The sequence below is a fragment of the Suillus subalutaceus genome (assembly GCF_016647625.1).
Source record: "Suillus subalutaceus strain FC151 chromosome Unknown DFJ58scaffold_137, whole genome shotgun sequence".
NCBI lineage: Eukaryota > Fungi > Basidiomycota > Agaricomycetes > Boletales > Suillaceae > Suillus > Suillus subalutaceus.
In genome coordinates, this window is record NW_024540386.1 from 50,550 (window position 1) to 75,681 (window position 25,132).

General features: G+C 46.9%; 7 protein-coding genes across 7 annotated transcripts; 2 read left to right on the plus strand and 5 right to left on the minus strand.

Moving 5' to 3' along the window:
* Positions 1-2,491: 2,491 nt before the first annotated feature.
* Positions 2,492-5,038, minus strand: DFJ58DRAFT_94462 (uncharacterized protein). Its single transcript, XM_041395636.1, has 17 exons — positions 4,450-5,038; positions 4,298-4,379; positions 4,231-4,244; positions 4,058-4,166; positions 3,975-3,992; positions 3,897-3,922; positions 3,812-3,837; positions 3,719-3,759; positions 3,641-3,665; positions 3,578-3,589; positions 3,507-3,522; positions 3,317-3,457; positions 3,203-3,262; positions 3,127-3,154; positions 3,013-3,070; positions 2,754-2,959; positions 2,492-2,697 (listed from the first exon to the last, which is right to left on the minus strand). The coding sequence occupies exons 1-17, from the start codon at positions 4,539-4,541 to the stop codon at positions 2,659-2,661; spliced, it is 993 nt and encodes a 330-aa protein (XP_041238955.1). The 5' UTR covers positions 4,542-5,038; the 3' UTR covers positions 2,492-2,658.
* Positions 5,039-5,086: 48 nt separating this feature from the next.
* DFJ58DRAFT_811000 (uncharacterized protein) lies at positions 5,087-7,479 on the minus strand. Its single transcript, XM_041391451.1, has 13 exons — positions 7,200-7,479; positions 6,991-7,074; positions 6,798-6,906; positions 6,653-6,678; positions 6,483-6,519; positions 6,384-6,429; positions 6,084-6,231; positions 5,971-6,030; positions 5,892-5,919; positions 5,783-5,840; positions 5,514-5,722; positions 5,318-5,455; positions 5,087-5,242 (listed from the first exon to the last, which is right to left on the minus strand). Exons 1-12 carry the CDS (start codon positions 7,286-7,288, stop codon positions 5,402-5,404), a joined length of 948 nt encoding a protein of 315 aa, XP_041238956.1. The 5' UTR covers positions 7,289-7,479; the 3' UTR covers positions 5,087-5,242; positions 5,318-5,401.
* Positions 7,480-7,597: 118 nt separating this feature from the next.
* On the plus strand, positions 7,598-9,065 carry DFJ58DRAFT_845443 (uncharacterized protein; the record flags this gene model as incomplete). The annotated part of the gene is made up of 8 exons (XM_041393153.1): positions 7,598-7,766; positions 7,887-7,958; positions 8,005-8,102; positions 8,226-8,275; positions 8,331-8,479; positions 8,678-8,731; positions 8,797-8,835; positions 8,950-9,065. The coding sequence occupies 8 exons, from the start codon at positions 7,598-7,600 to the stop codon at positions 9,063-9,065; spliced, it is 747 nt and encodes a 248-aa protein (XP_041238957.1).
* A 1,676-nt stretch (positions 9,066-10,741) lies between these two features.
* Positions 10,742-13,132, minus strand: DFJ58DRAFT_667317 (uncharacterized protein; the record flags this gene model as incomplete). The annotated part of the gene is given in 8 exon segments (XM_041382610.1): positions 10,742-11,319; positions 11,383-11,506; positions 11,596-11,743; positions 11,928-12,230; positions 12,285-12,370; positions 12,387-12,448; positions 12,499-12,895; positions 12,968-13,132. The coding sequence occupies 8 exon segments, from the start codon at positions 13,130-13,132 to the stop codon at positions 10,742-10,744; spliced, it is 1,863 nt and encodes a 620-aa protein (XP_041238958.1).
* A 1,578-nt stretch (positions 13,133-14,710) lies between these two features.
* DFJ58DRAFT_811012 (uncharacterized protein) lies at positions 14,711-17,031 on the minus strand. The gene is made up of 16 exons (XM_041391452.1): positions 16,772-17,031; positions 16,474-16,714; positions 16,337-16,418; positions 16,272-16,285; positions 16,097-16,205; positions 16,023-16,040; positions 15,947-15,972; positions 15,872-15,897; positions 15,780-15,820; positions 15,705-15,729; positions 15,640-15,651; positions 15,563-15,578; positions 15,372-15,512; positions 15,259-15,318; positions 15,181-15,208; positions 14,711-15,130 (listed from the first exon to the last, which is right to left on the minus strand). The coding sequence occupies exons 2-16, from the start codon at positions 16,560-16,562 to the stop codon at positions 15,011-15,013; spliced, it is 807 nt and encodes a 268-aa protein (XP_041238959.1). The 5' UTR covers positions 16,563-16,714; positions 16,772-17,031; the 3' UTR covers positions 14,711-15,010.
* Positions 17,032-17,215: 184 nt separating this feature from the next.
* Positions 17,216-19,323, minus strand: DFJ58DRAFT_811023 (uncharacterized protein). The gene is made up of 13 exons (XM_041391453.1): positions 19,298-19,323; positions 19,092-19,189; positions 18,929-19,010; positions 18,691-18,822; positions 18,546-18,571; positions 18,376-18,412; positions 18,277-18,322; positions 17,977-18,124; positions 17,864-17,923; positions 17,785-17,812; positions 17,671-17,728; positions 17,412-17,611; positions 17,216-17,313 (listed from the first exon to the last, which is right to left on the minus strand). Exons 2-13 carry the CDS (start codon positions 19,178-19,180, stop codon positions 17,284-17,286), a joined length of 936 nt encoding a protein of 311 aa, XP_041238960.1. The 5' UTR covers positions 19,181-19,189; positions 19,298-19,323; the 3' UTR covers positions 17,216-17,283.
* Positions 19,324-20,805: 1,482 nt separating this feature from the next.
* DFJ58DRAFT_811026 (cytochrome P450) lies at positions 20,806-23,742 on the plus strand. Its single transcript, XM_041391454.1, has 11 exons — positions 20,806-21,503; positions 21,564-21,607; positions 21,674-21,755; positions 21,805-21,878; positions 22,012-22,301; positions 22,354-22,412; positions 22,470-22,514; positions 22,629-22,661; positions 22,693-22,806; positions 22,858-23,154; positions 23,220-23,742. The coding sequence occupies exons 1-11, from the start codon at positions 21,096-21,098 to the stop codon at positions 23,376-23,378; spliced, it is 1,605 nt and encodes a 534-aa protein (XP_041238961.1). The 5' UTR covers positions 20,806-21,095; the 3' UTR covers positions 23,379-23,742.
* The last annotated feature ends 1,390 nt before the right edge of the window (positions 23,743-25,132 follow it).

Below are 25,132 nucleotides of genomic sequence, written 5' to 3' on the forward strand. Positions count from 1 at the left end.
CCCGGTCCATTGAGGTGTCTTCGTACTGCAGGGCAAGCCTTACTGTTCCCCAGCCAGGGGCCATGACTACATGGTTGTCGGCGAGTTTCGCACGGATTGGCTCATGTAGCCTCGTATAGTGAGCAAAGCGTGATATATCAGGCTCCATATGAGCCGTTGCAGCAGAGTCTACATGTAGGGAACCTGCGGGTACATTAAGAGATGATGAGATATTGGCAGAGTGCTCTTTTAGGGAGAGGACGAAAGGAGGGTGTGATACGGCATTCGCATTAGGTTGGTCTGCCGGAGAGACTTCCATGTTAGTGGCGATAGCGGCAGTGGAAGAAACGGGTGAGGCTGACTTCGGGTTCTTCTCCTCCTTTGATAGGCGTGCACGGCACTGTAGCCAGATGTGACCAGCCTTGGTACAGTGTCCACACTTCGGGCGCCACCCAAGCACCCATCCATCGCCCTTCGACTCATCAAACCCTTTGGGAGGGACACGGTCAGTTTTGGAGGGACCGTTCACAGCACCCCGATGTCCGGAGAACATCGCAGCGTGCTCAGTGTTACCACCGTTCGCGGTGCGATGAAGCTCCTGGGTCTTCAGACGATTGACGATGTCATTGAGGTCGAGGGGCGTGCTACTGTTGATGAGGGTTTGACGAAAGGGGTCATAGTAGTCGGGGAGTGCACGTAGCAGGATGTGGACAAATATGGCATCCGGAACCTTGTATTCGTTCGGACTTGGGGTGGCCGTGGTGGTTGCTGCTGTAGCTGATGGAGGGTTAATGGAGAGAGCTGCGAGGTCAGATTTTAGCACAACGAGCCTCTGGAGCATCTCGGCAATCGAGGCACTGTCGTGTGCCTTCAGAATTGTGAAGAGCCAATCAAGATATTGGTTAAATCGGATAGCCTTCTGGGGTAAATATTTACCAGCCAGGGCGTCCCAACCTATCTTCGGGTCCTCTGTGTCACGGAGGTACACAAAATCCTGGGCATCTATAGCAGTAGACAGTGCACTGAGGGCGAGCAAGCGACGCTGCTTGTACAACCTTACGCGCTCGTCGTGTTTCTCCTTCCGGAGGACGTTCTGGTCCGGGTCAGTGAGTGGAGCAGGAGGTGAGGGTTCCTTCTCATCCCCACTGATATAGGGCCATAACCCGAGCCCACCAGCCCACATCTTGAATCCAGTTGCCCATTGGGAGTAATTTGAGCCGTCGAGGGTAAGCTTCTCGTGCGGGTACTTTTCAGTTTTCGGGAGAGAGTCCGAAGATGACGTCATGGTAATATAGTGATAGTAAGGGGGTCAATGAGGAGTGACAGTTCCGATATTGGTTTGAACCAGTCAGGAACTGCGATGGGTGAACGAGCGTTCGAGAAGTACCAGTCCGAGTAAGAGAGATGGGAGATAGTGCCGCTATCCTTTAGGCAGGGCTCATAACCTATCAAAGGTGAGAACTAGACACGAGCCTCAGTCACGGGTAAAGAGACTAAATTGGTGTACTACTACGAACCTAGACACGAGCCTATGAATGCATATAGTGAGTACAATGATATAACGAAGAGAGGGAACTAACAATACTCACCTCAGTCACGGGTAAAGAGACTGAGGTGAGTTGACGGTTGCTCGATGTCTTAAGTAGGATGAAAAAGGGGAAAAGGAGTCAGGTACTGTAAGGTGTCTCTGATATATATATGTCACTTGTCGTGACGTCTGGGTGGTCAGGCGGACGCTATAGGCTGCTCTTGACAATGATGATATGCAGCTCTTCATTATCGGAATCTTTCCGAGATGCCTGAAACTGCGGGCGTGCGGGCGGTAGACGCCTTGGCGCACTTGAAATTCGGAAGGATCAGTGATGTCTGCGTTGGTGTGCCCGGCGATGAACGACAGTACCATTGGTCAGCAGTCATCGAAGAACATTCTTCTGACATCGAGTCACTAAAAATTCAATAGTGAGAAAAATGAATGTCTTAGGAACTCACTTTGATGTTCCGTACAATCTCTGTGAGCGTACCAAAGTTCGCGTAGTTGGTCACTAAATAATAATAGACAAAATTGTAAGGCTGGGTATGAGTTCGGCAAGGAATTGTGAACAAAACGACGCATAAACGAGACGAGTTAGTAGGTAACACGATTCCGTGCTGTTGTGGCAGGGTCTTTCCCATGTAGCACTTAGCCCTGTTCGCAACCATTCATTTCTCTCGAAGCAAGCAATGCGTGAAGCACTTTCGGTTGGATTTGACGGACCTCTACGTCGCGCGGTCGATAGATATCTCAGTTTTGATAATGGTGTCCCTTCAGGCTTCATCTCCTGCAATTGTGTCGCCAAAGATCACCAACGAACGACATGCATACCGCGGCGCCGCCTCGGGCCCAGGGCCCAAGTTGGGTGTTTGGCCAAGCTGGATACCGCCGCGGCCACTGAATTATAAAAACGAATGCTTAGGGGAAGAGTACGGACGAACATACAAGACCAGGAGCCGTGGCTTGGGATAGTGCAGGTCATATGAAATGCAAGTCAGACAGAATGTCGATGTTTCACAGCTAGCAATTTGAGTACATCCATAATATGGTGGGTAGGGAGTGATAATTTAGTCCGAACTCATAAGTTATTTGTGAGAGCTACTCGTGAGGAAACACGCAAATAATAATGCATGCCTACTAGTAGTCTATCACGCCAACGAGAAAGAATCCTTTTCCATCGTTGGCAACTGTGGACAAACTTTGTCGTTAGCCCTCTTGCATCAACAATAATACGATTACCAACCATGACAGCCTGGATAGGTCGAGTGGTATGCAACACCACATCATCGGACACATCTGTCTGAGGCTTATCGTCTTGCGACGTGTTAATGCGTAGCTCGGGGCGGTAAACGTCATGGCGGACACGAAATTCGGAAGAACCCACACTGCCTGTGTCGGCCTGCAGGTAGTATCTTGCGTTCATAAGTGCCAAGAACGAGTTCACGTATACTTGAAACCGTACCGTTAGTCAGCACGATCCTGAGAGAATGTGTTGATCTTACGTTTGGTCACTAAGAATCCAATGCTGAGAAAGATGAAGTTCTTCGGCATCACCGCGCACTATAGGTGGCTGTCTGAGACGTCAATCATGGACAGTGCAAGAAAAGGAACCTCACAGTGATTAGAGCTATCATTGAACATACACTGCAGACATATTAGTCGAAGTATGGGGTGTGTTGGAGAGGGGGATACCTCGTCAGACAGCCTGTACTAATGATATAACCCACGAGCTTTGTTATAAGAGAATCGGTACTAAATGACCGCGTTAGTATATCATATCACGACAGCAAACGAAGCACTCCTTACCTAGAGAATCCAGTATGGGAAGTAGCGAGGAGATAGCATAACGATGACGCAATAAGGATATCATCAAAAGTGATCGAGCCCAAAGTCAGGTATGTTGCCCACTCGGTTGCAACAACGTCCTGGAACACGCGGACCCGATATCTACCGGCTATCAGCAATTTCGCGTAAGTCAGGGAGCTGTCTGACTCACTGCGCCAAAACGACAGCTGTCATTACATTGAGTGATGAGTAAATAACAAAGGTAGCACACTGAAGTCTTACGAATGGAGACAGCTGGATAGATTTTTAAGATCGAGTGAAGAGCATTTCCAGTGACAGACTCACCTTCTGATAGGACTACGACTATGCACTGACACCGTGTCAACAAAACGGTATACCATTGAGCACCGACTGCAAACCTACCATTGTTATAATTGGGAGAACTCTTGATCGGCCCTTGCTGACTAAATTCGTCATATTAGTAGGAACAAATCATCACTACGAATATTAACATACCTATCCATATGCGATAGACATACGAACTATGGACCGAGACAGCACCAATTAGAATGTTGCATGTAACATTGCACATCGAACTTACAAATGTACCGTACAAACAATGAGAACCTGTTAAATGCGTGTCTGGTGCAAATCTCAAAGTTCAGGAGAAACGACTTACATCGAGTATTAGCTGAACCTGCACAAGACCATCAATATAATACGTGTTACCGGCTGCATAGAAGGTCAAAGTAGGAAACTCACTCTCAAACTCCACACGATTTCTGTGAGTGCACTGAAGTTCGCGTAGTTGGTCACTAAATAATAATAGACGCAATGTACAATCAGTGCCAGGTGTACACCATCAAGTATCCTAAAAGATCGGGGTACAGTGTAAGATTGCTGTGTTCAGCAATTGTAATTGAAGGAACACCTACCAAAGCCAGATAACCTGTCGCAGCGTCAATGACTGAACTGAGAAATGGGACGGTATGATATACGTACAATCAGCTTAAAAATCGACATCCCCGTATCTCTGTGTGTCTGGAAGTAGATGAAGATTTGAACATTGGTCAGACCAAAGAGACTATTTGTGAGATATAATACGATGACAAGTGTTCAGCATTGATTGTGCGATGAGAAAATAATTTACGAACATTGCTGAAAGGGTGACCCCAATAAAAAGTGCCCCGAACGTGTTTGCTAGGTCAGCTTGTGGCAAGAGGTCCTGCGCAGGGGAAGAAGACATTGCTAGCCGAACAAATTTCACCAGTGGTATATTTATCTATATACCTCACAATCAATGTATTGCATTACTATCAGTTCTATGGTGGATTATAGCTTCTTACACTGATGGTGGGAGTACTTCCTGCACAGTGAGACACAGGGTTTGACATCGGGAACAACGTAATCCCGACTCCCACATTAGTGGGGAAGTGGCTTTGTCGAATGCAAAAAGTAGCCTGTACTAACATCGCTGCAAGGGCGAATTGAAGACATTACTAGCTGCGCCGACTCTGTGGGCAGTTATGTAGATTTGCCATTCTGTTCTATATGAACCAGAACGAGATAGTAGGTGTATCGACATTTTTGAGTAACCTGGAATGATGATGGTGGGAGTGCATCCTGTACTGTGAGGTCACGATGCATGAGGCACAGCGGCAGTGTCAGCACTGCCATCTTTGAACCTTGCACTATCACGCTTCGCGAACAAAAGCTTCATGCCAGCCTCCTCGCTCGTCCCGGCACCCTGTTTTAACCGCGAGTTGTTCTAAACGGGAGTGGTAGAGAATTGTAATTGGATCCAGTGACGATCAAGGCGATGTATCAATACAATTGTCCCAAGGCGTCAAAAGACGTCGTCATTTCTAAAGTCCGACGACCCTGCAGCTGGCGTCACCAAATTACAAATTTTGAATCCCATCACAAGAGTCATGGTTAGAAGGGAGCCTGTGATTGTTCATTTCAGAACCTGGTGTGAAATCGAACCTGGACATCTATTTACAAGAGAACAAAACGACTTACTTCCCGCAAATATTGTTAGGATCCGAATGATAATTTATTATAAACTCCGTTTTTTGGCAGGCGTTCTCTCGATTAGACACGCAGTTAATAATCCATGCCTACCAATAACAAGAAAGACTTCATTTCCACTATCGGCGACTATGGCTAAAGGTGTGTAAATTAGCCCTCCTCTATCAACAATGACACAATCACCCACCATGGCAGCCTGGATAGGTTGCGTGATATGCAACATTTCACCCTCAGGGTCCTTCTGGGACTTCTGAAACTCTTCGTCTTGCGACGCACTAATGTGGAGTTCTGGGTGGTAGACGCCGTGGCGTTCATACAATTGGTGAGAATCGACAATCGCGTTGGCCTGTATGTAGTATCGCGCGTTCAGGAATGCGATAAACGAGTTGACATATACTTGAAATGGTATATACCGCTGGTCAGCACGATCATGAGAGAATGAATTGTTGGTCATACATTTAGTCACTAAAAATTGGAGACCGATGAAGATGAAGGTTGTCGGCATCACAGCACACTGCAGGCAACCCTCAGTCGGATGTAGACAATACAATGGATATAATCTCACTGTGATTATGATTGACATCGAACATATACTGTCGAAGTATGAGTCAAAGTACCATGAAGTAGGCTGGAAGGAGGGATACCTTGTCAGACAGCCAGTACTGATGGTATAGCCCACGAGCTTCGTTATGAACGAATCGGTCCTGAGTAATCTGCGTTAGTATATCAGGCCGATAGGGAACAAACTGGTCAATACCTAGAGAACCCAGTACGCGAAGTGGCGAGGAGATAGCATAGCGATGATGCGATGACAAAATCAACAAAAGTAGTCGCTCCTAAGGACATGTATGTCGACCACTCGATTCCAACCAAATCTTTGAACAACTTGACCTTATATCTACTCACTATCAGCATTTCCTGAAGTTAAGGAGCTGCTCGACTCACTGTGCCCACACAAGGGCTATCAATAAGTCAAACGATGAGCCAATAATAAGAAAACCATTGAAATCTCACGGATGGCGACACCTGAGGAGAGGTTCAAGATCGTATGAAGAACATTTGCAGGCAACAGACTCGCCTGCACTTAGGACCACGACTATGGTCTGACAGTGAATCAACAGAATGAAATGCGATGGAATCCCGATGGCAAACCCACCAATGCTATGACCGGGAGAGCTCTTGATCGGCCCTTGCTTACTAGTTTCATTCAGTAGATGTAGCAAATTCACGATAGTAGGGCGATAATCACCTTTCCATATGCGATGAACATACAAACTATCGACCAAAACGTGACTTGAATGTTGCAGTAACAGTTATTGAACTTACAAATGTATCGTAGGAATGATGAAAATCTGTGCAGTGCGTGTTGTGGGTGGATCACAGAGAACAGGAAACACAACTTACGTTGATTACTAACTGAAGCTGTCCCGACCCATTAGAGGCTGCACAGAGAGCCAATATAAAAACTCACTTTGAGACTCCATACGATTTCCGCGAGCACACCAAAGTTCGCATAGTTGGTTACCAGATAGTAATAGACGCAATGGATTGTCAAGGCCAGGTGCAGAGCATCAAATACCCTAAAAGTTTGGGAGAAAATCTCTACGCGATCAATAATTGCAACTCGAAAGGACACCTACCAAAGCCAGGTAACCTGCCAGAACGTGACATCAAGACCAGGACCGACAATAAGGCAGCATGGACGTACAACCAGCTTGAAAAATGTTATCCCCGCGCTTTGTATGCGCCTGCAAGTAGATGAAAGCTTGAACATTGGTTAGACCAAAGAGACTGTTTCATGGGATATGTTAAGACGACAGGTCACATGAAGCGCTCAGCTTTTGACTGCATAATGAGCAAATAGTTTACTAACACTGCTGCGAGGATAACCCCAATAAAAAGGGCGCCAAACGTGTTTCCCAGACCAAGTTGTGGAATAGGATCCTGCGCCAAGGAAGACATTCAAGTTGTCGCTGACTGAACCACTCGTCACTGTGACGAGTCTACCAGCAGTAGGTTCACCGCACTATATATATACCCCAGAGTACTCTAACTCCACTGCCATATTTTTCTGTGAGAGAATCGTGCTGAGTGCTGATGGATGAATCGATGATGGATGATGGATGATGGTAGAGGCATGTCTATTATAAAACGTATAAGCATCTACAACATATATAAGCACGAGATGCCGCCGGCGATGGCGTCCACCGCGTCATACTGTGTTGTTGCGTTCTGTCCCTCTTTCCGATAGCTCTTTCCGTCTGCTGCGACATGCTGTGTTGTTACGCATCCATGCTCCGTCTCCTTTTTGCAGCTCTTTGCTCAGCACCATGGCGACCTCTGCTTCATTTCACGGCGTCGTCGGTCTTTAAAACGTATCAGATTGATAAAAAGAATTTATGGCGCTATGACGCATTCAATATCAACAACCATACCTATAGTAAAAGACCGAAAGCGAGTCCTTGTATAAATTAATTTCCAAGTTTACACAAGCGAAGATGTTATATATATATATAAGTTTGTATGATGTAAAGTCCCATCTTCTATGTCACATTCGCAGACTCATTCCCTCCTCCTCTCGCACAAACGCAGCTGCTCCTGTTCGGAACGATCAGCCTCGTGATCCCGGGATGTACGTTGATCTACCCGTCATGGTTTCTTTGGTATCGACCTGACAGTTCCCTTCAAGTTCCCTGCTATGTCACCCCTACTTCTCAATCACTCTCCCTCGGTGCATGCTGTAATTCGGGCACCAGATATGCAACCCCACCAGAACGTAAGTGTCGACTGCCGTCATCGCACTTTCAACTTAGATTTTTTCAGTCTCGACCGCCCACCGCCTAATCATCATCTGCTGCCTTCAAAACCCGCACACGCCGCCTATGGCCCATTCGTGTAGGTCTTACGTTATCGCCTATTGTCAATGTCCCTTTCGCCCATGGTAAAGAAGTGCGTTTGGTCGATTTTTTCATACTGTATTCCGGTTTAATGCATCCATCTGTAGCGCGACACTGCAGCAGATGCTCCCTAAACTGATGAGGGCTGGTTATATAGCGAGGACTACCTTCTTTCCCGTCATCCGCCGAATTCTGATTCAACTGCTTACACGCAGGGCAGCTTATCACCGGAGAGCACGGAAGCAGCCAGTTATCAGTGCGGCTTCTAAATTCCACAGATATCTGTATCTTTTTATATTTCGATGTTCATCTTAATGCTCATCGTATGCGCCATAAGGTCAATCTTATTGTGTGGCCACTACATTACTCGGTTTACTTCCCGTCCCCGTCCCCGTCCCCGTCCCTGTATCAACTACATGAATGATATATGATCACAAAGCTCATACTTTGTCAGATGTAAGTACGACCTTTGATTTACCTTTGTGGGTCTCGGTACACAGGGTCCTCAGTGAGTAAAGTGCCCTTGGAGGTGCATCGTGTATAGGCCAAGGTCAGTCCCTAGTATTTTCACAGCTTACAAGCTTTGGCATGGGATAACACTGACACCCCCTGGTATGTGATACCCAATTCTTCGATTTTGATGCTATGCGCTCACACATTCGATTTTAGAGTCGTGTGATAATTGCACTTTCTCCTGCATCTTGCTACACGCTTTCCCCTGTTCAGTCCTTCGGGAGAAGCCGGATAAATTTGCCTTTGGCATGATCAAATTCTATGCGTGGCTCTTTGACGACTCCTCAAACTTGCCTGAGTTCAGTTTTTGGTACCTCTACATTTCCTGATGCTCATCGCCGATAACGTTTTTTCCTCCCTTGCTGCTACGTGTGGATGGTATACATGGGCCTGTGGCGGGCTGGCGGCCCTATGCCAGAGCATGTGTGAAGCTACTGAGTAGTACTTACGAAGGAGAGACCCTGTACAGGTGTGCGACACTAAATTCAATATCGTGTACGTATTTTGCTTGTGCCATCTCGTCTGTCTTGCTAAATGAAAGCTCAGATATATCTGAGCAACTATTTAGTAGCGCAAATTTTTTCTCGGATGAATGACATCTGATCCCTACGTATCCTGACACGGGCAACGTCAATTCAATTGGCGTGTCTTCGATGACTCGCGCTCGCACTGTAGTGATCGCAGAGTCAGCCATCAAGTGAAGTTCACGTGTATCTCAGAATAGAGATCTGAAGGATAACACTTGATACTCCCATGTGACCACACACCTACTGATAACACCATCCCACTCCCGTCATAGCTCAAGCTTGCCATCCCTTGAAAAACACCAGCGAGTTCGACCACGACGAATACCGAAGAACTTGACCTCCGCGAATTGACGCCAGCTTATTTGCCGTCCTGGAATGGCACAGTACAGTCACTCGCCAGGTATCCATCTTCAGTAAGGGATTGCTTCTCGCAGGTAGCATATCCTTACGTTCGACTAAAATTCTCTTAGTCCAATTGCATTCGCATCAGGCTTGCAGGATTTCGCAGAAGAATGGAAAGCCGGATATTTTGTTCGCATACAAGTCTATCACTCGTCGATCTTGGATTCTAGATGGTGACACGCCCATTCATAAGCAAAATAGTAGCGCAGGGCGGGCAAGGTATTCTCAACATAGACCATATGCATCGGGAGGTAAGTAACTCATAATCGCAATCATCTACGTTTCATGACAGAAACAATGTCGCAGATACTAGGTAATATGCTCAGGATGCCGCGCTGGTCTCTCTTCAGAGAAGATATATGGGTGAATCATATCGTGAAGAGTTCACTGCGGTCTGACACGTGGGAATCATCTGGAAGGCAACAACGCGTTGGACTAACAGCCTTTTTGTAGCACGAAACACGGCCGGGACGATCAGCACACGAGGCTGACATCGGGAGAGAATGATGAGTGAATGAATGGTGGAGGAGGGGTGTGGTAGAACTTGGTGGAGAAGAGGGATGTGGATACACATATGAGCTGCGAGAGGCGGGAAATGATCGAATGGGTCGTGACCATGGTTCGGTTTATGGCTCCGCAGGAGACCGTACATTGGATGTACGTTAAGTTTGGTGAGCTCATGCATATAAAGCGATCAGTGATGTGTATTAATGGGAGTATAACGATGTGTGCTGGTACTTCCAGCAGTCACCATATTATCTCGGAAGGAGCGGTCAGGAGGCAAGGCGTTGTTTTCTTAAGTGTAATATGTAGTTACTACGTCGCCAGCCGTATCGCTGTTTTGACACTTAAGACATTGAAAACCAGACGGTGTTACAAGAGAGACAAATATTGTATTAACATTTACTCGTGAACAGAAGGTTCACGTCGCCCTCGCCAAACACATCCTCACTACTCTTTCAACCTACTTTAACCTGTCACAGAACATACCACGTCACTTGGGCACCAGAGAGTAAGAAAAATCACATACCTGGTTGAGGATAACAGGCTGTATCTTTGAACTCATTGCCGGTGTCTCACCCTGGCAGTACTCGTGTTTGAGATGGAAACCAATAACCTGCACCAGCCGTCATGTCTAGCAGGCCAACGGAAATCGGAAGACTGACCTCTTTGATCTGGGATATCGTGTTGTCGTCCATCTGTTCTGCGTTGAGACGGATTTGAACGTTCTTGTCACACTGCTCATTCGTGACGTATATGTCCTCGACATCGAAGGTATTAACCTGAGTAGAGGATGACAAACGGCCATATAAATCCTTGCTGGTATCATCGACCGTTGCTTTCTGCTCCTTCGCCAGTGTGCAAACTTCAGTTGTAGTAGTAGTGGTTGCACTAGCCCAACTTTTCAAGGTCGAGACAGAAGGAACAAAAAAGTATTCTCCTCCCCTCGCAGCAATGAAGAAGGGGTTCGGTTCACCGGGTGGTGGAATCACACCCTCAGGGGTAACCTTAGCGAATCCGCACACCTCGAACGTTGCACCATCCGCACCGGCGAGTTGTAGGTCGACTTTATCCCCGGAATTTACTAAGGGAGATGGGCCTTCGAGCTGAGCAGGTGTATATACTGGCGGGCTACCAATGACAGGGTCCTGACCTAATCGAATCAGAATCTATTGGTTAGTGACATACAAGTAAAGAACTTCTTTGAATTAGTTACCCTTCTTCTGTGGCACTAGGGATGTCATGGGCCAGTAATCATTTCTCGCGTATCCAATCATATGACGAACGAATCCTGAGTCCAAGCTGGACATATAGCAATTGAACAGAAGCCCGCGAGGTAACTCAGGGTTTCCTCTTGCTACATCGCGTCGTTCTTGATCAGTAACCTGAAGGCAGGAGACAGCACAAATCAGGCGGAGCAATGATGCACAATGTCTGTGAATTTTCTCACCTCATCACCATACGGGAGCCCTGCACGTACTATCGAACCCGATCCGAGGAATTTAGCGTCGATGTAAGGATACAAATTACGTGGCGCGATCTTGCGTGTGTGTGAAGTGAATGGGCAGTAGTAATCACTAGGTTCATATTGTGATATATTCGGTTTATCGCGAACGACGTAGTCAAAGTCATTGTTGAGGTCTGGGTCAAGCGCCACCTTGGATTGTCGCGGAAGGGGCATTTAGCAAGGGGTGCGCCCTGTCACAAGCACGTATTCAATGAGTTCGATGCATCAGTGTAAATTGCATCGTCGAATCGCACCGATTTCCACCTCCCAATAAACCGTGCCCCGAAGAGATCTTCAGCTTCTTGTTGTTGAGTGGAGGAGATATATCGCCTCCTGGAATGAACTCGCGCCAACGAGGCCCATTCCTCTGCACATGATTCTCGAAAGAGATGACGGATTGCTCGAGCTTCCTGAACACCGAAATCGTCCCATCCTTGGTCCAGGCCGGACGTTTCACCTTGGTAGTCGGATCGTCCCGTACAGGATCTCCTGGATATCCCATTATAATCACTCCAGGATCAACTTGAAGCTGGCCAGCACGAGGAATAACAAGACCCCTGAGGGAATGTAGAAGTCCTACTGCACAAACGCGATGTCCGGGAAATACTCACCGTAGACAAGGTTGGGAGATCCCATCTCGAAAGCCGAAATGCTCATGCCCTTTGTAAGGGGGTGGTCGAGCCCTTCCTTCCACTGGCTTGCCGCCGGCAAACCGTTATCGATGAGCCAAATAGGTCTATGACCTCGTTTGAAGCTTTGGTGCAAGTCTCGGCGCCTTGAATGTGCGTCAAGAAGACCAGTTCCTTCAAAATAACAAATACTCACTGCTTCCGGCGACAGTAATGACACCATGCAGAGCTCCAGTATCGTCACGCACTGATCCGTTCACCGGGTCAGATTTTGCTTTGACAAACATAGGGTCCCATTGTTTTGTGTCGCCAATGAGTTCCTTGTCGTCATTCATGCAGCGCTTGTCGAAGCGAACATCTCCAGTGTCCTCGTTCACGCCAAGGAAATACAGGCCGGCACGGCTGAATGAAATCTGGTATTGCGCGATATCGACTGTCGGGACACTGCTTGGTTCATGAGCGTTTGCCTTTGCCACAGCGATCGAGATAAGATTGTCTTTCACGTCTTCCGCAGTCGTTGGCTTGAAGGATTGCAGAGCAGTTCTGAACGATACTACGCTGTTGATCCTGAAGAATACGAAGTTCTCGGCTTTCTGTTAGAATAAATTGTCAGCGGACATGTTTGAGGATGCTTGAAAAAAGAGCTAATTGAACTGGTCGTTTACTTTAGGAAAGAGATATATAACATCGCCTTGGACGTTATTCAGATCAGGAAGGTCGCCAGTCGCTGCAGCTTGGCGTGTCGTAGAAATAGGGTGCGAAACCAAAGGTAAAACTGAGCGATGCCCTAAGTGTTTGAAAAGGTCAAGAGAATACTGAAGATCATCCATTTGGTCCAGCAATTAGTACTTAGATGATTAACTGAGTGAGAGAGTACATATATATATGTCTTATCGACCAAACCAGAAACTGGAGGGTACGTACCGGGCTTCTCGAAAGTCCGCGAAACCGAGGGCTATTCATCGCGATGATACGGCGTTGCATTATGTGAAGACCATTCCGCGGGCGAATGACTGCATTATCCTATGAAATCTCCGAAATTCAATGATGAACATCTAAGGGGCATCCATGTGCATGATGGCAAGAATCGAAGTAGAGAAGAGTACAACGTGGCTGCAGAAGAAGATCGATCAAAAACATTGAATTAAAGCATCTGCAACCCACCTAGCTGGCCACTATCGACCACTTTGTAAGTTTTCTGTTGCATCATTCAAGCTAAAACATGGCCACGACTGCAGATAAGAGATCCAGACAGACAGATCCGCACGCACCATTAAGTCGATGGGGATGAGACTAGGGTACTGAGTCACGAGGAAGCTCAGCGCTCCTTAACAAAGCTGCAATCTCACAACACCCGCTAACATGGTAAAACCACACCTTGTAGACACATCTCACCAAGGCGAATCGACAGTCGGAATCTGTGCCCGAACAGCGGACATTACCGCAGTATAATTCCATCAGCTCGATGATTTTGTCCACGGTATCGCGGTCCACGCGTTCCAGAAGCGTCAATTTCCTATCGTACCCCTGAATCCGATTATAACCGTCAGGTTGATAACCCTACGAGAAGTCCTGCCTGTCGACACAAGATAAAGGTCAAATGGACGATGTACGCTATAAAGCGCTTGAGCACCACGCCGCCGAGTATGATGTGTTGATATTCTCAATCAAATGACAAGTAGCGGCACGTACGACAGCTCGTACACGTCGTAAACCCATTTCGCGATTAAGACTAACATTGCTTCAAGGACAACACCGATAAAAAGTGTGCTGAATGCGTTCCCCAGGTCAACTTGTGGGATGATGTCCTGCGTTGAAGACATCGCTACCTGAGCCATTTTTGTCAGTGACGAAGTGGATTCACCGTACTATGCATCAGGAAAACGTAATTCGTTACAGAGCGCTACAGAATGCTCTGTAGCGCTCTGTAGCACAATTGAACCCGCTGAAGTGTATTATGAGTCCCGCAACGAAGGACGTGCATTGTCATTGCTCTGTGATCATCTTCCATGATGGGTACCTCGTGATGCTGACTCGTGGTGGGAGCACATCTTATGCAGTGATGCAGTGTCCGCAGTGGAAGAAAACACCACACCGAGGACCGAGGACCATCGCGCCTCGGGTGCAAAAAGCTTGACAGCCTCGTTTCATATTTGAGCATAAGTGCTCGGTAAACGGTGCCAGACGCAGATCCTCTGTTTCACATACAATGGTCCAGTGTTGTCAATGGATGGCCCTCTTGTCTAGTGCAACCGGGCATGTAATGACGTAAGATGTAGTGGAGCGAGTTCTGGTCCCCTTAAATGATATGGACAGCATGATAATAAGTAACCAAGAACTCACAATTGATTTTGTGAGCGCTATCTCACAAGGAAATAACAATATATACATATCAATCCATCACGCTAGCGAGAAAGACTGCATCTCCATCGACGATGCTGCTGGTGCCTGTGATTTAAGCATGTCATTTAACCCTCTTCCATCAACAATACCCCAACTACTAACCGCGACATCCTGAATAGGGTGTGTGATATGCAGCACGTCATCGTTGAAGTCCTTCCGGGATGCCTGTAGTTCCAGGTCTTGCGAACTGCCAATGCGCAGCTCCGGGCGATAGGTGCCATGGCGCATATGGAACTCAGAAGAATCGACAACATCTACGTTGTCCTGCACATAGTATCGGGCGTTCAGGAGTGCGAAGAAGGAGTTCACATATACTTGAAACGGTACCCCTCATTAGCACGATCCTCGGAGGATACACTGTTCATACATTTAGCCGCTAGAAAATCAACGGCGAGAAAGATAAAGGTCTTTGGTAGCACTGCACACTGTTGGAGAGCGTCAGAGACATTTGATGGTACAACAGGCGGGACCTCACTGTAATGATAACCATAATTAAACATACGCTGCAAAAATGTAAGTCAAGGTACTATTGGGTAGCTGGAGAATCGAATACCTCGTTAGAGAGCCTGTACTGATGGTATAACCCACAAGCTTCGCTAAGAATGAATCGGTACTAAGCAATCGCAATTAGCATATCAGACGCAGACTGCTCCAATTGCTCCTTACCTTGAAAATCCAGTACGAGAAGTAACGAGGAGATAACATAGTGATGATGCAATAACGATATCCACAAAGGCAGCCGAGCCCACAACCCCATATGTCCAGAACTCGATTCTAATCAAATCCCCGAACGAATGACACTTATACCTACTCGTTTTCTCAGTGTATGCGAGAAGTAATGGAGCCATCTCACTCACATGGCCCAGACAACAGCTATGATAGGGTTTAATGATGAGCCAATAATGATAATGCCATTAAAATTTTAGGATCTCACGAATAGCGACACCTGAGGAAATTGGTTCAAGATCAAGTGAAGAACATTTCCAGGTGACGGTTCACCTGAACATAGGACCACAAGTATGCCCTGGTAGTGGATCAACAGAATGAAACATCACATCAAATTTGCAAACCCACGAATGCTATAGCCGGGAGTACTCTTGTTCGGCCCTTGCTCACTAGGTTGATCATATTAGGTGATGCGCAAATTCATAATGGAAAACAATTACATATCCATATGCGATGAACGTACGAACTATGGTCAAAATCAGACTTTTGCACGTAATGGTGCAAATCGAACTCACAGATGTACTATCGGAATGATGAGAACCTGTGGAATGTGTCAGATGTGGATCACAGAGCGTAGTAGATACAACATACATTGACCAACACTTGAAGCTACAAGCCCATTAATACTGATAGAGGATGTGGAAAAGGCTAAACTAGAAACTCACTTTGAAACTCCACACAATTTCCGTGAGCGCACCGAAGTTGTCGTAGTTGGTCACTAGATAATGGTAGGTGCAATGGACAAGTAATGCCAGGTGTAGAGCATCAAGTATCCTGCAAGATCGAGGTAGTACTATAAAATCGACGTCCTCGGGAATTATAACTCGAAGGAATACCTACCAAAGCCAGAACACCTGATACAGAGCCATTGAATCACTGAATTGACAAAGACAGTATAGACGTACGACCAGCTTATACGGTGTTATATCTGTCCCCCTATGCGTTTGAAGGTAGATAAAAGCTTGAACGTTGGTTAGACCAAAGAAGCTGTCTCGCGAGTTATGTAATTAGTCAGAAACAGTAGCCTGCCAAGTCTACTAACATCGCTGCAAGGGCGGCCCCAATAAAAAATGCCCCAAACGTGTTTCCGATATCAACTTGTGAGAGGAGATCCTGCATCGAGGAAGACATCGTGGGCTGTGTTAACTCTGTTGGCAGTGATGTGGATTTGCCATTCTGTTATATATGATCCAGAATGCGATAAGGCGGCATTGTCATTTGCTCTTCGATGGATTGATGGTGGGAATGCATCCTGTACTGTGAGGTCATGATGAATGAGGCACCTAGCGGCAGTACTTGTCAGCGCGGCACTGCCATCTATAAGGACGGTGCACCAATACATTTCTAATCCATGTACTGCATACAGAATGAAGCCCTCGGCGAATGAGTCGGTACTTGAGTCATCATGGACAGATCTCATCCTTCCACCATCCTTTCAAAACCGTAAGTTTGAAGTTTGAACCTTGCACCATCATGCCTCGCGAACAAAACCTTGCCAGCCTCCTCGGGTTCGCTCGTCCTGGCACTCACGTTTTCCCCGCGAGTTGTTCTAAACGGGTAGAAAATTTCAATTGGATCTAGTGGCGCATGATGATGTATCAATACAATTGTCAAGGACGTCAAAAGGACGTCGTCATTTCTAAAGTCCGACGACCCTGCAGCTGGCTTACAAATTACATATTTCGAATTCCATCATGGTTAGAAGGGAGCCTGTGCTTGTTCATTTCAGAACCTGGTGTGAAATCGAATCTAGTCATACACCTACAAGAGAACAGAACGACTTACTTCCCGCAAATACTGTTAGGATCCGAATGATGATTTATTACGAACTCAGATGTTTGCGAGTGTTCTCTCAATTAGGCACGCAGTTAATAATCCATGCCTACCAATAACGAGAAAGACTTCATTTCCACTGTCGGCGACTATGGCTAGGGGTGTGTAAATTAGCCCTCCTCTATCAACGATGACACAATCACCAACCATAGCAGGTTGCGTGATATGCAGCACTTCATCCTTAGGGCCCTTCTGGGATTTCTGAAACTCTTCGTCTTGCGACGCACTAATGGGGAGTTCCGGGTGGTAGGCACCGTGGCGTTCATACAATTGGTGAGAATCGACAATCGCGTTGGCCTGCATGTAGTATCGCGCGTTCAGGAATGCAATAAACGAGTTGACATATACTTGAAATGGTATATACCGCTGTCAGCACGATCGTGAGAGAATGAATTGTTGGTCATACATTTAGTCACTAGAAATTGCAGACCGATGAAGATGAAGGTTGTCGGCATCACAGCACACTGCAGGCAACCCTCAGAGACCTCGGTTGTAGACAATACAATGAATATAACCTCACTGTGATTATGATTGACATAGAACATATACTGTCGAAATATTAGTCAAGGTACCATGAGGTAGGCTGGAAGGAGGGATACCTTGTCAGACAGCCAGTACTGATGGTATAGCCCACGAGCTTTGTTATGAATGAATCGGTCCTGAGTAATCTGCGTTAGTATATCAGGCCGATAGGGAACGAACTGTTCCGTACCTAGAGAACCCAGTACGCGAAGTGGCGAGGAGATAGCATAGCGATGATGCGATGACAAAATCAACAAAAGTAGCCGCCCCCAAGGACAGGTATGTTGACCACTCGATTCCAACCAAATCTTTGAACAAATTGACCCTATATCTACTCACTATCAGCATTTCCTGAAGTTAAGGAGCCGCTCGACTCACTGCGCCCACACAAGGGCTATCAATAGGTCAAATGATGAGCCAATAACAAGAAAACCATTGAAATCTCACGGATGGCGACACCTGAGGAGAGGTTCAAGATCGTATGAAGAACATTTGCAGGCAACAGACTCGCCTGAACTTAGGACCACGACTATGGTCTGACAGTGAATCAACAGAATGAAATGCGATGGAATCCCGATGGCAAACCCACCAATGCTATGGCCGGGAGAGCTCTTGATCGGCCCTTGCTTACTAGTTTCATTTAGTAGATGTAGCAAATTCACGATAGTAGGGGGATAACCACCTTTCCATATGCGATGGACATACAAACTATCGACCAAAACGTGACTTGAATGTTGCAGTAACAGTTATTGAACTTACAGATGTACCGTAGGAATAATGAAAATCTGTGCAATGCGTGTTGTGGGCGGATCACAGAGAACAGGAAACACAACTTACGTTGATTACTAACTGAAGCTGTCCCGACCCATTAGAGGCTGCACAGAGAGCCAATATAAAAACTCACTTTGAGACTCCATACGATTTCCGCGAGCACACCAAAGTTCGCATAGTTGGTTACCAGATAGTAATAGACGCAATGGATTGTCAAGGCCAGGTGCAGAGCATCAAATATCCTAAAAGTTTTTGGGGAAAATCTCTACGCGATCGATAATTGCAACTCGAAAGGACACATACCAAAGCCAGGTAACCTGCCAGAACGTGACATCAATACCAGAACCAATAACAAGGCAGCATGGACGTACAACCAGCTTGAAAAATGTTATCCCCGCGCTTGTATGCGCCTGCAAGTAGATGAAAGCTTGAACGTTGGTTAGACCAAAGAGACTGTTCATTGGATATGTTACGACGGCAGTTCACATGAAGCGCTCAGCTTTTGACTGCATAATGAGCAAATAGTTTACTAACACTGCTGCGAGGATAACCCCAATAAAAAGCGCCCCAAACGTGTTGCCCAGATCAAGTTGCGGAATAGGATCCTGCGCCAAGGAAGACATTGTCGCTGACTGAACCGTGACGAGTCTACCAGCAGTAGGTTCACCACACTATATACCCCAGAGTAACTGCACTGCCATTTGTTCTGTGAGAGAATCGTGACTTCTGATGCTGAGCGCTGATGCATGACGGTAGAGGCATGTCTCAGATTGTAACGTACAAGCATGAATGAATTTCCAGCATAGGTGCTATATAAGTCACTTTGTATGATGTAAAGTCCCACGATGGTTGCACGATAGTGCATACAGACTCGTATCTCCTTAGATGCATAAATACCATGATGGCAGTGTCCTGAAAGAAGTCTAACGAATTCACGACTACGAAGAGAACACTCCTCTGCACTGCAAGCACAAGTAAAAGTTGCGAGGGATCCCACTAATGTTTGCTCTCCAAGACACTAATATTAATGGAGATCGTATTCGGCAGTTTTGTGCTCAGACTGTTTGCCGTCAGTCGAGTACTCAATTTTATGTATTCGTACACACACCCCGGAGGTACAAGCCAATAGACACTTTTTATTCATCAAACTTGATCATATTACTACCGTATAATACCCGATGTACTGTCGACATTTGGTTAGCCTACAATGAAGAGGAAAAAAGTTACGTGTGCCAAAAAGTCGATGAAGGGGTTTCAAAGCCATCCGCGAATCAACAACCTCCAGAGTCCAATAGCTGGATCTGAAGACCGATTGTATCAACGGAAGAGTCGGTAGAGGAAATAATTTACAAGCACTGCTGAAAGGGTGACCCCAATAAAGTGCCCCAAACGTGTTCCTCAGGTCAACTTGTGGTAAGAGGTCCTGCGCAGAGGAAGATATTACTGGCCGAACAAATTCCACCAGTGGTACATTTATCTATACACTTCACAATCAACGTACCGCATCTATTCTACGATGAATTATAGCTTCTTACGCTAATCGGTAGGAGCACTTCCTGCACAATGAGGCACAGGGTTTGATATTGGGAACAAACGTAAGTAATCGTGATATCGACTCGGATGTTATTCCAACAGGCGTATCAGCGCTCGAGCGCTCAGCCTTTAGCGATACCGAAAGGAAGGCACTTGGTTACTTCGCTCCAGAATTAGAAGTCGGAGGGTGGTGCAAAATGGCATATCGTATGGAAATAGGTACTGAGCAAACAGTGCACCTTCTGTTTTGTGTTGGTCATCCTTGCATAGACACTTGAGATCGTTGTGCTGCCGCTGCCGCTTGACTTGATTACATTGAACTGTCGACCTTCATACCCGCCTCACAATGCTGAGTCTAAGATATTTGGTCATCATTTTTATGTCCTTCCTGCATGCAATTGTCTTGCCGTCTTGTACAGTGAAAACATCAACGTTGATACCTCCTTCCCAGGACCCATGGTGGCACCCCAACAAAAATTTACTCCTCGCAGTTCTAGTACCTGCAAATTGTCCCGCTGCGTGAAGCACTCACATCCGAGTCACTAGCATACAAGATGACAGACTCGGAATCGAGCAACGGTCGCCAGTCTTTCAGATAGCTTCATGGAGGTCAGCCGTCAGCCATATGTCGCGATTGAACCCTGTGAAACTAGGTCAGTTCAACCGGGTCGGATATATCGGCGAACTGTTGACAGCTGTTGACCCGCTGGCAATTCAAAGTTGTCCCCATCTCTCTCGTTTGATAGAAATCGTGCATTAATCATGTTTGGACTGCACTGCAGTCTGCAGGTTGCCAGCAAGTAGTACTATACATGAGATATAAGCTCCCCAGGCGCTGGCTGTTGCCAACTTCACTGATGGGCTTTGATGTAGAGGCGGCCGGCATGTCAGCGGGCATTATCCTCGGGCATCTCACCTGCCTTTTTGCTGCCCTGTCACGGTAGGCTGTGGCTAGCATTCACATTTAAGAGTGGGTACTGATCGATCTTGTTAACAACCATCACCATGAGTTTGTTGCAAAGCAAGCACTGGGGCAGGGACGTTTGGCATGCCTTCAAGGACATTTGCATCGTCTCGCCCCTGCCAGGCTCAGCGACATGTATCTCGGTTTTGGTACTGGCGTCCCTCTATCTCCTGCAAGTATATCGGCGAAAACAACGAACGACACGCATACGAGGACCTCAGAGCCCAGGCTGGGTGTTTGGCTTCGCCAAGACAGTGCTAGATTCCACCCTTACAACGGAACTGTACGAACGTTGGGCCAGGGAGTACGGTCCAGTGTACAAGGTCCCGGGTGTCTTTGGACAGTCCAAGGTTATACTATGGGACCCGAAAGCAATCTCTCATTTCTTTGCAAGAGACACATGGTTGTATAACCAAATTCCGTTCAACAAGAACGCCGTTCGAACAACGGTATGTCATTTTACCTTCTTGTACAGCTACAGTGTAACAGTGGGCTTATGCGACTGACAGCTCGGAAAAGGAGTGTTATGGGCCGATGGTGAAAGTCACAAAAGGTTGGAAGTAAGACCTCTATTGAAGTGTGACAAGCTAAATCCATGTCATTTTCTCTCATTTATCAGGCAGCGCAAGGCTCTCAATCCTGCCTTTAGCGCAGCTGCTATTCGCAGCTTGACATCTGTTTTTCATGATGCCGCTCACAAGGTCAGTCACTAAACGATTCACCCTGCACTTCACTCAAAACGTGTTACAGACAGTGATCGCTTGGGACGATGAGATAGAATCGAACCAAGGAACTCATTGTGCAGTAATTGATGTTCAAAAATGGTAAATTTTCTCCCCAAAAGTTTTGTACCTGCACACTCAGACACATTATGCAGGATGAATAATATCTCGTATGTATATCCATTCCTTTCTACCAGGCTGATGTCTTATCCACACTGCCACATAGACTCGACAGTGCGGGCATAGCCGTCTTGTCACATGACTTTGGCGCACTAGATGGAAATGACTCCGAGGTCGTGCACGTCCTGAATGCATTTGGTTCATCCGCCAATGTTTCCAACATCTTGGTCATATTGGCACAAAATTTTCCTTCCATCCTGAAGCTGCCATTGCCTCGCACACAATTCTCCCGAAAGTTTCGCCTGATAATTGGCAAAATATGCCAGGAGATGCTATCGCGGACACGCAAGGACAAGGAGACTGGCGGTGCTGCGCAGGGGGACAAATCGTGTTTGGGTTTGCTCTGTGTGTCCTGCCGTTCATTTTCCAAATCGTGAACCCTGAAATTGTTGTGTAGTGAAAGCGGAGGAATCTGGTGAGAGCGCGGGACTGACTCCACAAGAAGTAATAGACGAGGTACACGAATCATATAACTCTCCTGAACGATGGGACGCTGATGTCCATCTCCGCCAGGCAAGGGTTCTCCTTCTCGCCGGCTTTGAAACCACTGCAGGTAACGTGCATTCGTCTAGCAAAAGAATCAGGTGTTCACCGTTGCATGCATTTTATCAGTTACCATGACAGTAAGTTTCGAACCGTCCGCTGCTCCATCCGTTTTTCTCAACTCCACAGTGGGCTTTGGTAGAACTTGCGCGGAATCCAGACGTGCAGACGAAGCTTCGCGATGAGTGTTTAGAGTTCGGACCGACCCCCCTCATATGACGACCTCGCGAATAAGCTTCCCTACCTGGACGCTGTGGCGAACGAAGTTCTTCGCCTCCACGCACCAGTCAAAGAGATCCCGCGATCGGTGCGTATTAGACTCAAATGCAACACAAACTACTCGAACTGACTATGACAGGCTACGCAAGAAGACGTCATCCCACTCAGCGAGCCCATGCGCACAGCTGCCGGTAGCTTTACCGAGAGTGTATGCATCCCAAAGGGGACTGTGATCGTTGTCCCGTTCGCCGCACTCAATTGCTCTGTTAGCATGTGGGGCCCTGACGCGAAGACGTTCAGACCTTCCCGGTGGTTCGAAGGGGACGATGGTACTCATGGAGCCAGAGAAGCCCTGCATGGCTACCGTCATTTAATGACATTCGGTGATGGAGCGCGGATGTGCCTAGGGAGGCTATTTGCATTGACAGAGTTCAAGGTACGCAGCTGCGCACTGAGAGTATTGGTTCCGGATTGTTTTGACCGGGTCTGGTTTCGTCTCAGGCTGTGCTGTTCGTCCTTGTGCAAACCTTTGTGTTTGAGATGGCGGATGGCCCTGGGGTGCAGATTGTGGAGGGTTTGGGGATGTTACCGAGGCCGGCGGTGGTTGGGAGTGCTGAGACTGGAAGTGTGCCTCTCCGGGTGCGCCGCTATGAGGTTTGACTGCTGTGTGACTATGTAATGGTATCGTAAGAAAACTGTGCTAACGTCAAATTTTCAATCTCAGGATCTATCTATATAATTTGCCGAATTTTCAGGCCAGGGCTGGAGCCGTATTGGTATTCGTGCATTTGTAGGTTCAAATCGAAGGACGCCACAGAATTTGCGCCCATTATGAAGAGGTTGATGGGCCTGCAAGCTTGTATCATCCCCCCAGCAGTCGTGTTCCTGTATCGGCGTCAGACTAGCAAACGTTCAAGCAGGATGGAACTACACTGACAAATGTCGACATGCTGTTTCGACACAAGACAGGTGTCACTGTCAGAGACCTGAAAAGATCAATGGATGAAGGATCAGCTGATCATGGGCGCACGTCTCTATGTAGATTACGTTGTGTCTTTGATAAAGCAGTGTGAATGCATGCGAAAAGGAACCTGAGATGACTTGCCTCAGAGTTTCACGTGGAGTTTTACATTAAAAGAAAATCCACCTGAATGACACCACTCTGCTACTCGAGTGCTACCCTCCGAGCTCCATGCGTAGATTTTTGCGTCACATCTATATAGCACTGATGATATATTTTCCAGCAAGGGACATGGCAACACCCAAGAGTTTATCGTGCAAGAGTGGGTTTTGGACTAGCTTATTGTCATTGATTCGGAGGTTCCAGATCATCAAGATGGTCCGCGAGTGGTCAAAGGATGAGCGAGCCGCTCATCGAGATCAAGGGACATGACAACTTGGTATTGTCGTTGTGTTGGACCAAGGACGGCGCACACATCTGCTGATTCTGCTCCGCGTCATTCGATAGCACCACCCGCAGCAGTCCATTGGTGGGGAAGGGCTCGTCGTTCGTAGGGGGCATGTCGACACTGTCGGATTGGTCTTTCTGTTGAACGCTATCTTGTCAGCGCATCATTTGAATACTCAGTACTCAGTCCACATCTCTCTCAATGAACATCATTGTCAACGCATCAGAGAACTACTCCGTTGGTATCTGACACGCTTCATCCAGATAATTAAATGACACAGTACGAGGTACACTGGCCGAGTGAGAAATTGTCCGCATAACTACTATTGCGAGAGGGAAAGCAAATTATTGAAAGGAGGGTTTCAACAAATGTCTTCATAACTCACGCAACGTAGGACGACGACACGAACGTTTCTCCTGCCCCGCCAGTTGAGCCTTGTGGCTGGGAAGATTGTCTTTGTATACCGACTTGAGACCCTCGTGCCCCTGCTATTGATCTTATCGCGTCGAATTGTCGATCGTCTGCCATATATACATTGCATAGCTGCGCCCACTTGTACCTCAGATGGAGGGGCAGTATTGTATCTCTACATATTTATGTTAATGATATCAAAGAGGGCAGGCATTTGTGATGACAAACGACATACAGGATGTCTTGGAATTCACACTTTGCTGTTTTGTGCTGCTTCATCCGATCCAGCACTGGCGACATCTCGTTCATCAGTTCACACGACAAGAGCGAATATACTGTGGTCGTGAAAGTGTGGGTCTCCCAGAACACCGATCGGTTATGAGGTCCAGACACGAACTAGAGTACATTTTATGTTGAATTAGTTCCTAGATGACGGTTTGAATGTGTTCACTCCATATGTCGAAGCACTCACAATGACCATAAGATATATGGATTTCCAAAAGTACGATGCTATTTTTTCTCTATATCATAGGAGTGCTTAAGACAAGATTTCTTGGATCGTCGCAACTAAGCATTACTGCCTCCTACAGTACC

What these genes read in the sequence shown, in the direction of transcription:
- DFJ58DRAFT_94462 (XM_041395636.1), bottom strand. Translation starts at nt 4,541, where the DNA reads ATGTCTTCTTCCCCTGCGCAGGACCTCTTGCCACAAGCTGACCTAGCA. An exon ending in TCCCATACTGGATTCTCTAG is followed by an intron (nt 3,263 to 3,316) that starts GTAAGGAGTGCT and finishes GCGGTCATTTAG; the next exon opens with TACCGATTCTCTTATAACAA. An exon ending in AGTACAGGCTGTCTGACGAG is followed by an intron (nt 3,155 to 3,202) that starts GTATCCCCCTCT and finishes ATATGTCTGCAG; the next exon opens with TGTATGTTCAATGATAGCTC.
- DFJ58DRAFT_811000 (XM_041391451.1), bottom strand. Translation starts at nt 7,288, where the DNA reads ATGTCTTCCTTGGCGCAGGATCCTATTCCACAACTTGGTCTGGGAAAC. An exon ending in GGTCCTGGTCTTGATGTCAC is followed by an intron (nt 6,907 to 6,990) that starts GTTCTGGCAGGT and finishes CCAAACTTTTAG; the next exon opens with GGTATTTGATGCTCTGCACC. An exon ending in AGTACTGGCTGTCTGACAAG is followed by an intron (nt 5,920 to 5,970) that starts GTATCCCTCCTT and finishes ATACTTCGACAG; the next exon opens with TATATGTTCGATGTCAATCA.
- DFJ58DRAFT_811012 (XM_041391452.1), bottom strand. Translation starts at nt 16,562, where the DNA reads ATGTCTTCCTCGATGCAGGATCTCCTCTCACAAGTTGATATCGGAAAC. An exon ending in ATCATTCCGATAGTACATCT is followed by an intron (nt 15,898 to 15,946) that starts GTGAGTTCGATT and finishes TTTTGACCATAG; the next exon opens with TTCGTACGTTCATCGCATAT. An exon ending in CGTTCATCGCATATGGATAT is followed by an intron (nt 15,821 to 15,871) that starts GTAATTGTTTTC and finishes TGATCAACCTAG; the next exon opens with TGAGCAAGGGCCGAACAAGA.
- DFJ58DRAFT_811023 (XM_041391453.1), bottom strand. Translation starts at nt 19,180, where the DNA reads ATGTCTTCCTTGGCGCAGGATCCTATTCCGCAACTTGATCTGGGCAAC. An exon ending in CTCTCCCGGCCATAGCATTG is followed by an intron (nt 18,323 to 18,375) that starts GTGGGTTTGCCA and finishes ATTCACTGTCAG; the next exon opens with ACCATAGTCGTGGTCCTAAG. An exon ending in ATATCACGCAACCTGCTATG is followed by an intron (nt 17,314 to 17,411) that starts GTTGGTGATTGT and finishes CGTTATTGGTAG; the next exon opens with GCATGGATTATTAACTGCGT.
- DFJ58DRAFT_811026 (XM_041391454.1), top strand. Translation starts at nt 21,096, where the DNA reads ATGAGTTTGTTGCAAAGCAAGCACTGGGGCAGGGACGTTTGGCATGCC. An exon ending in AACTTGCGCGGAATCCAGAC is followed by an intron (nt 22,662 to 22,692) that starts GTGCAGACGAAG and finishes ATGAGTGTTTAG; the next exon opens with AGTTCGGACCGACCCCCCTC. An exon ending in TTGCATTGACAGAGTTCAAG is followed by an intron (nt 23,155 to 23,219) that starts GTACGCAGCTGC and finishes GTTTCGTCTCAG; the next exon opens with GCTGTGCTGTTCGTCCTTGT.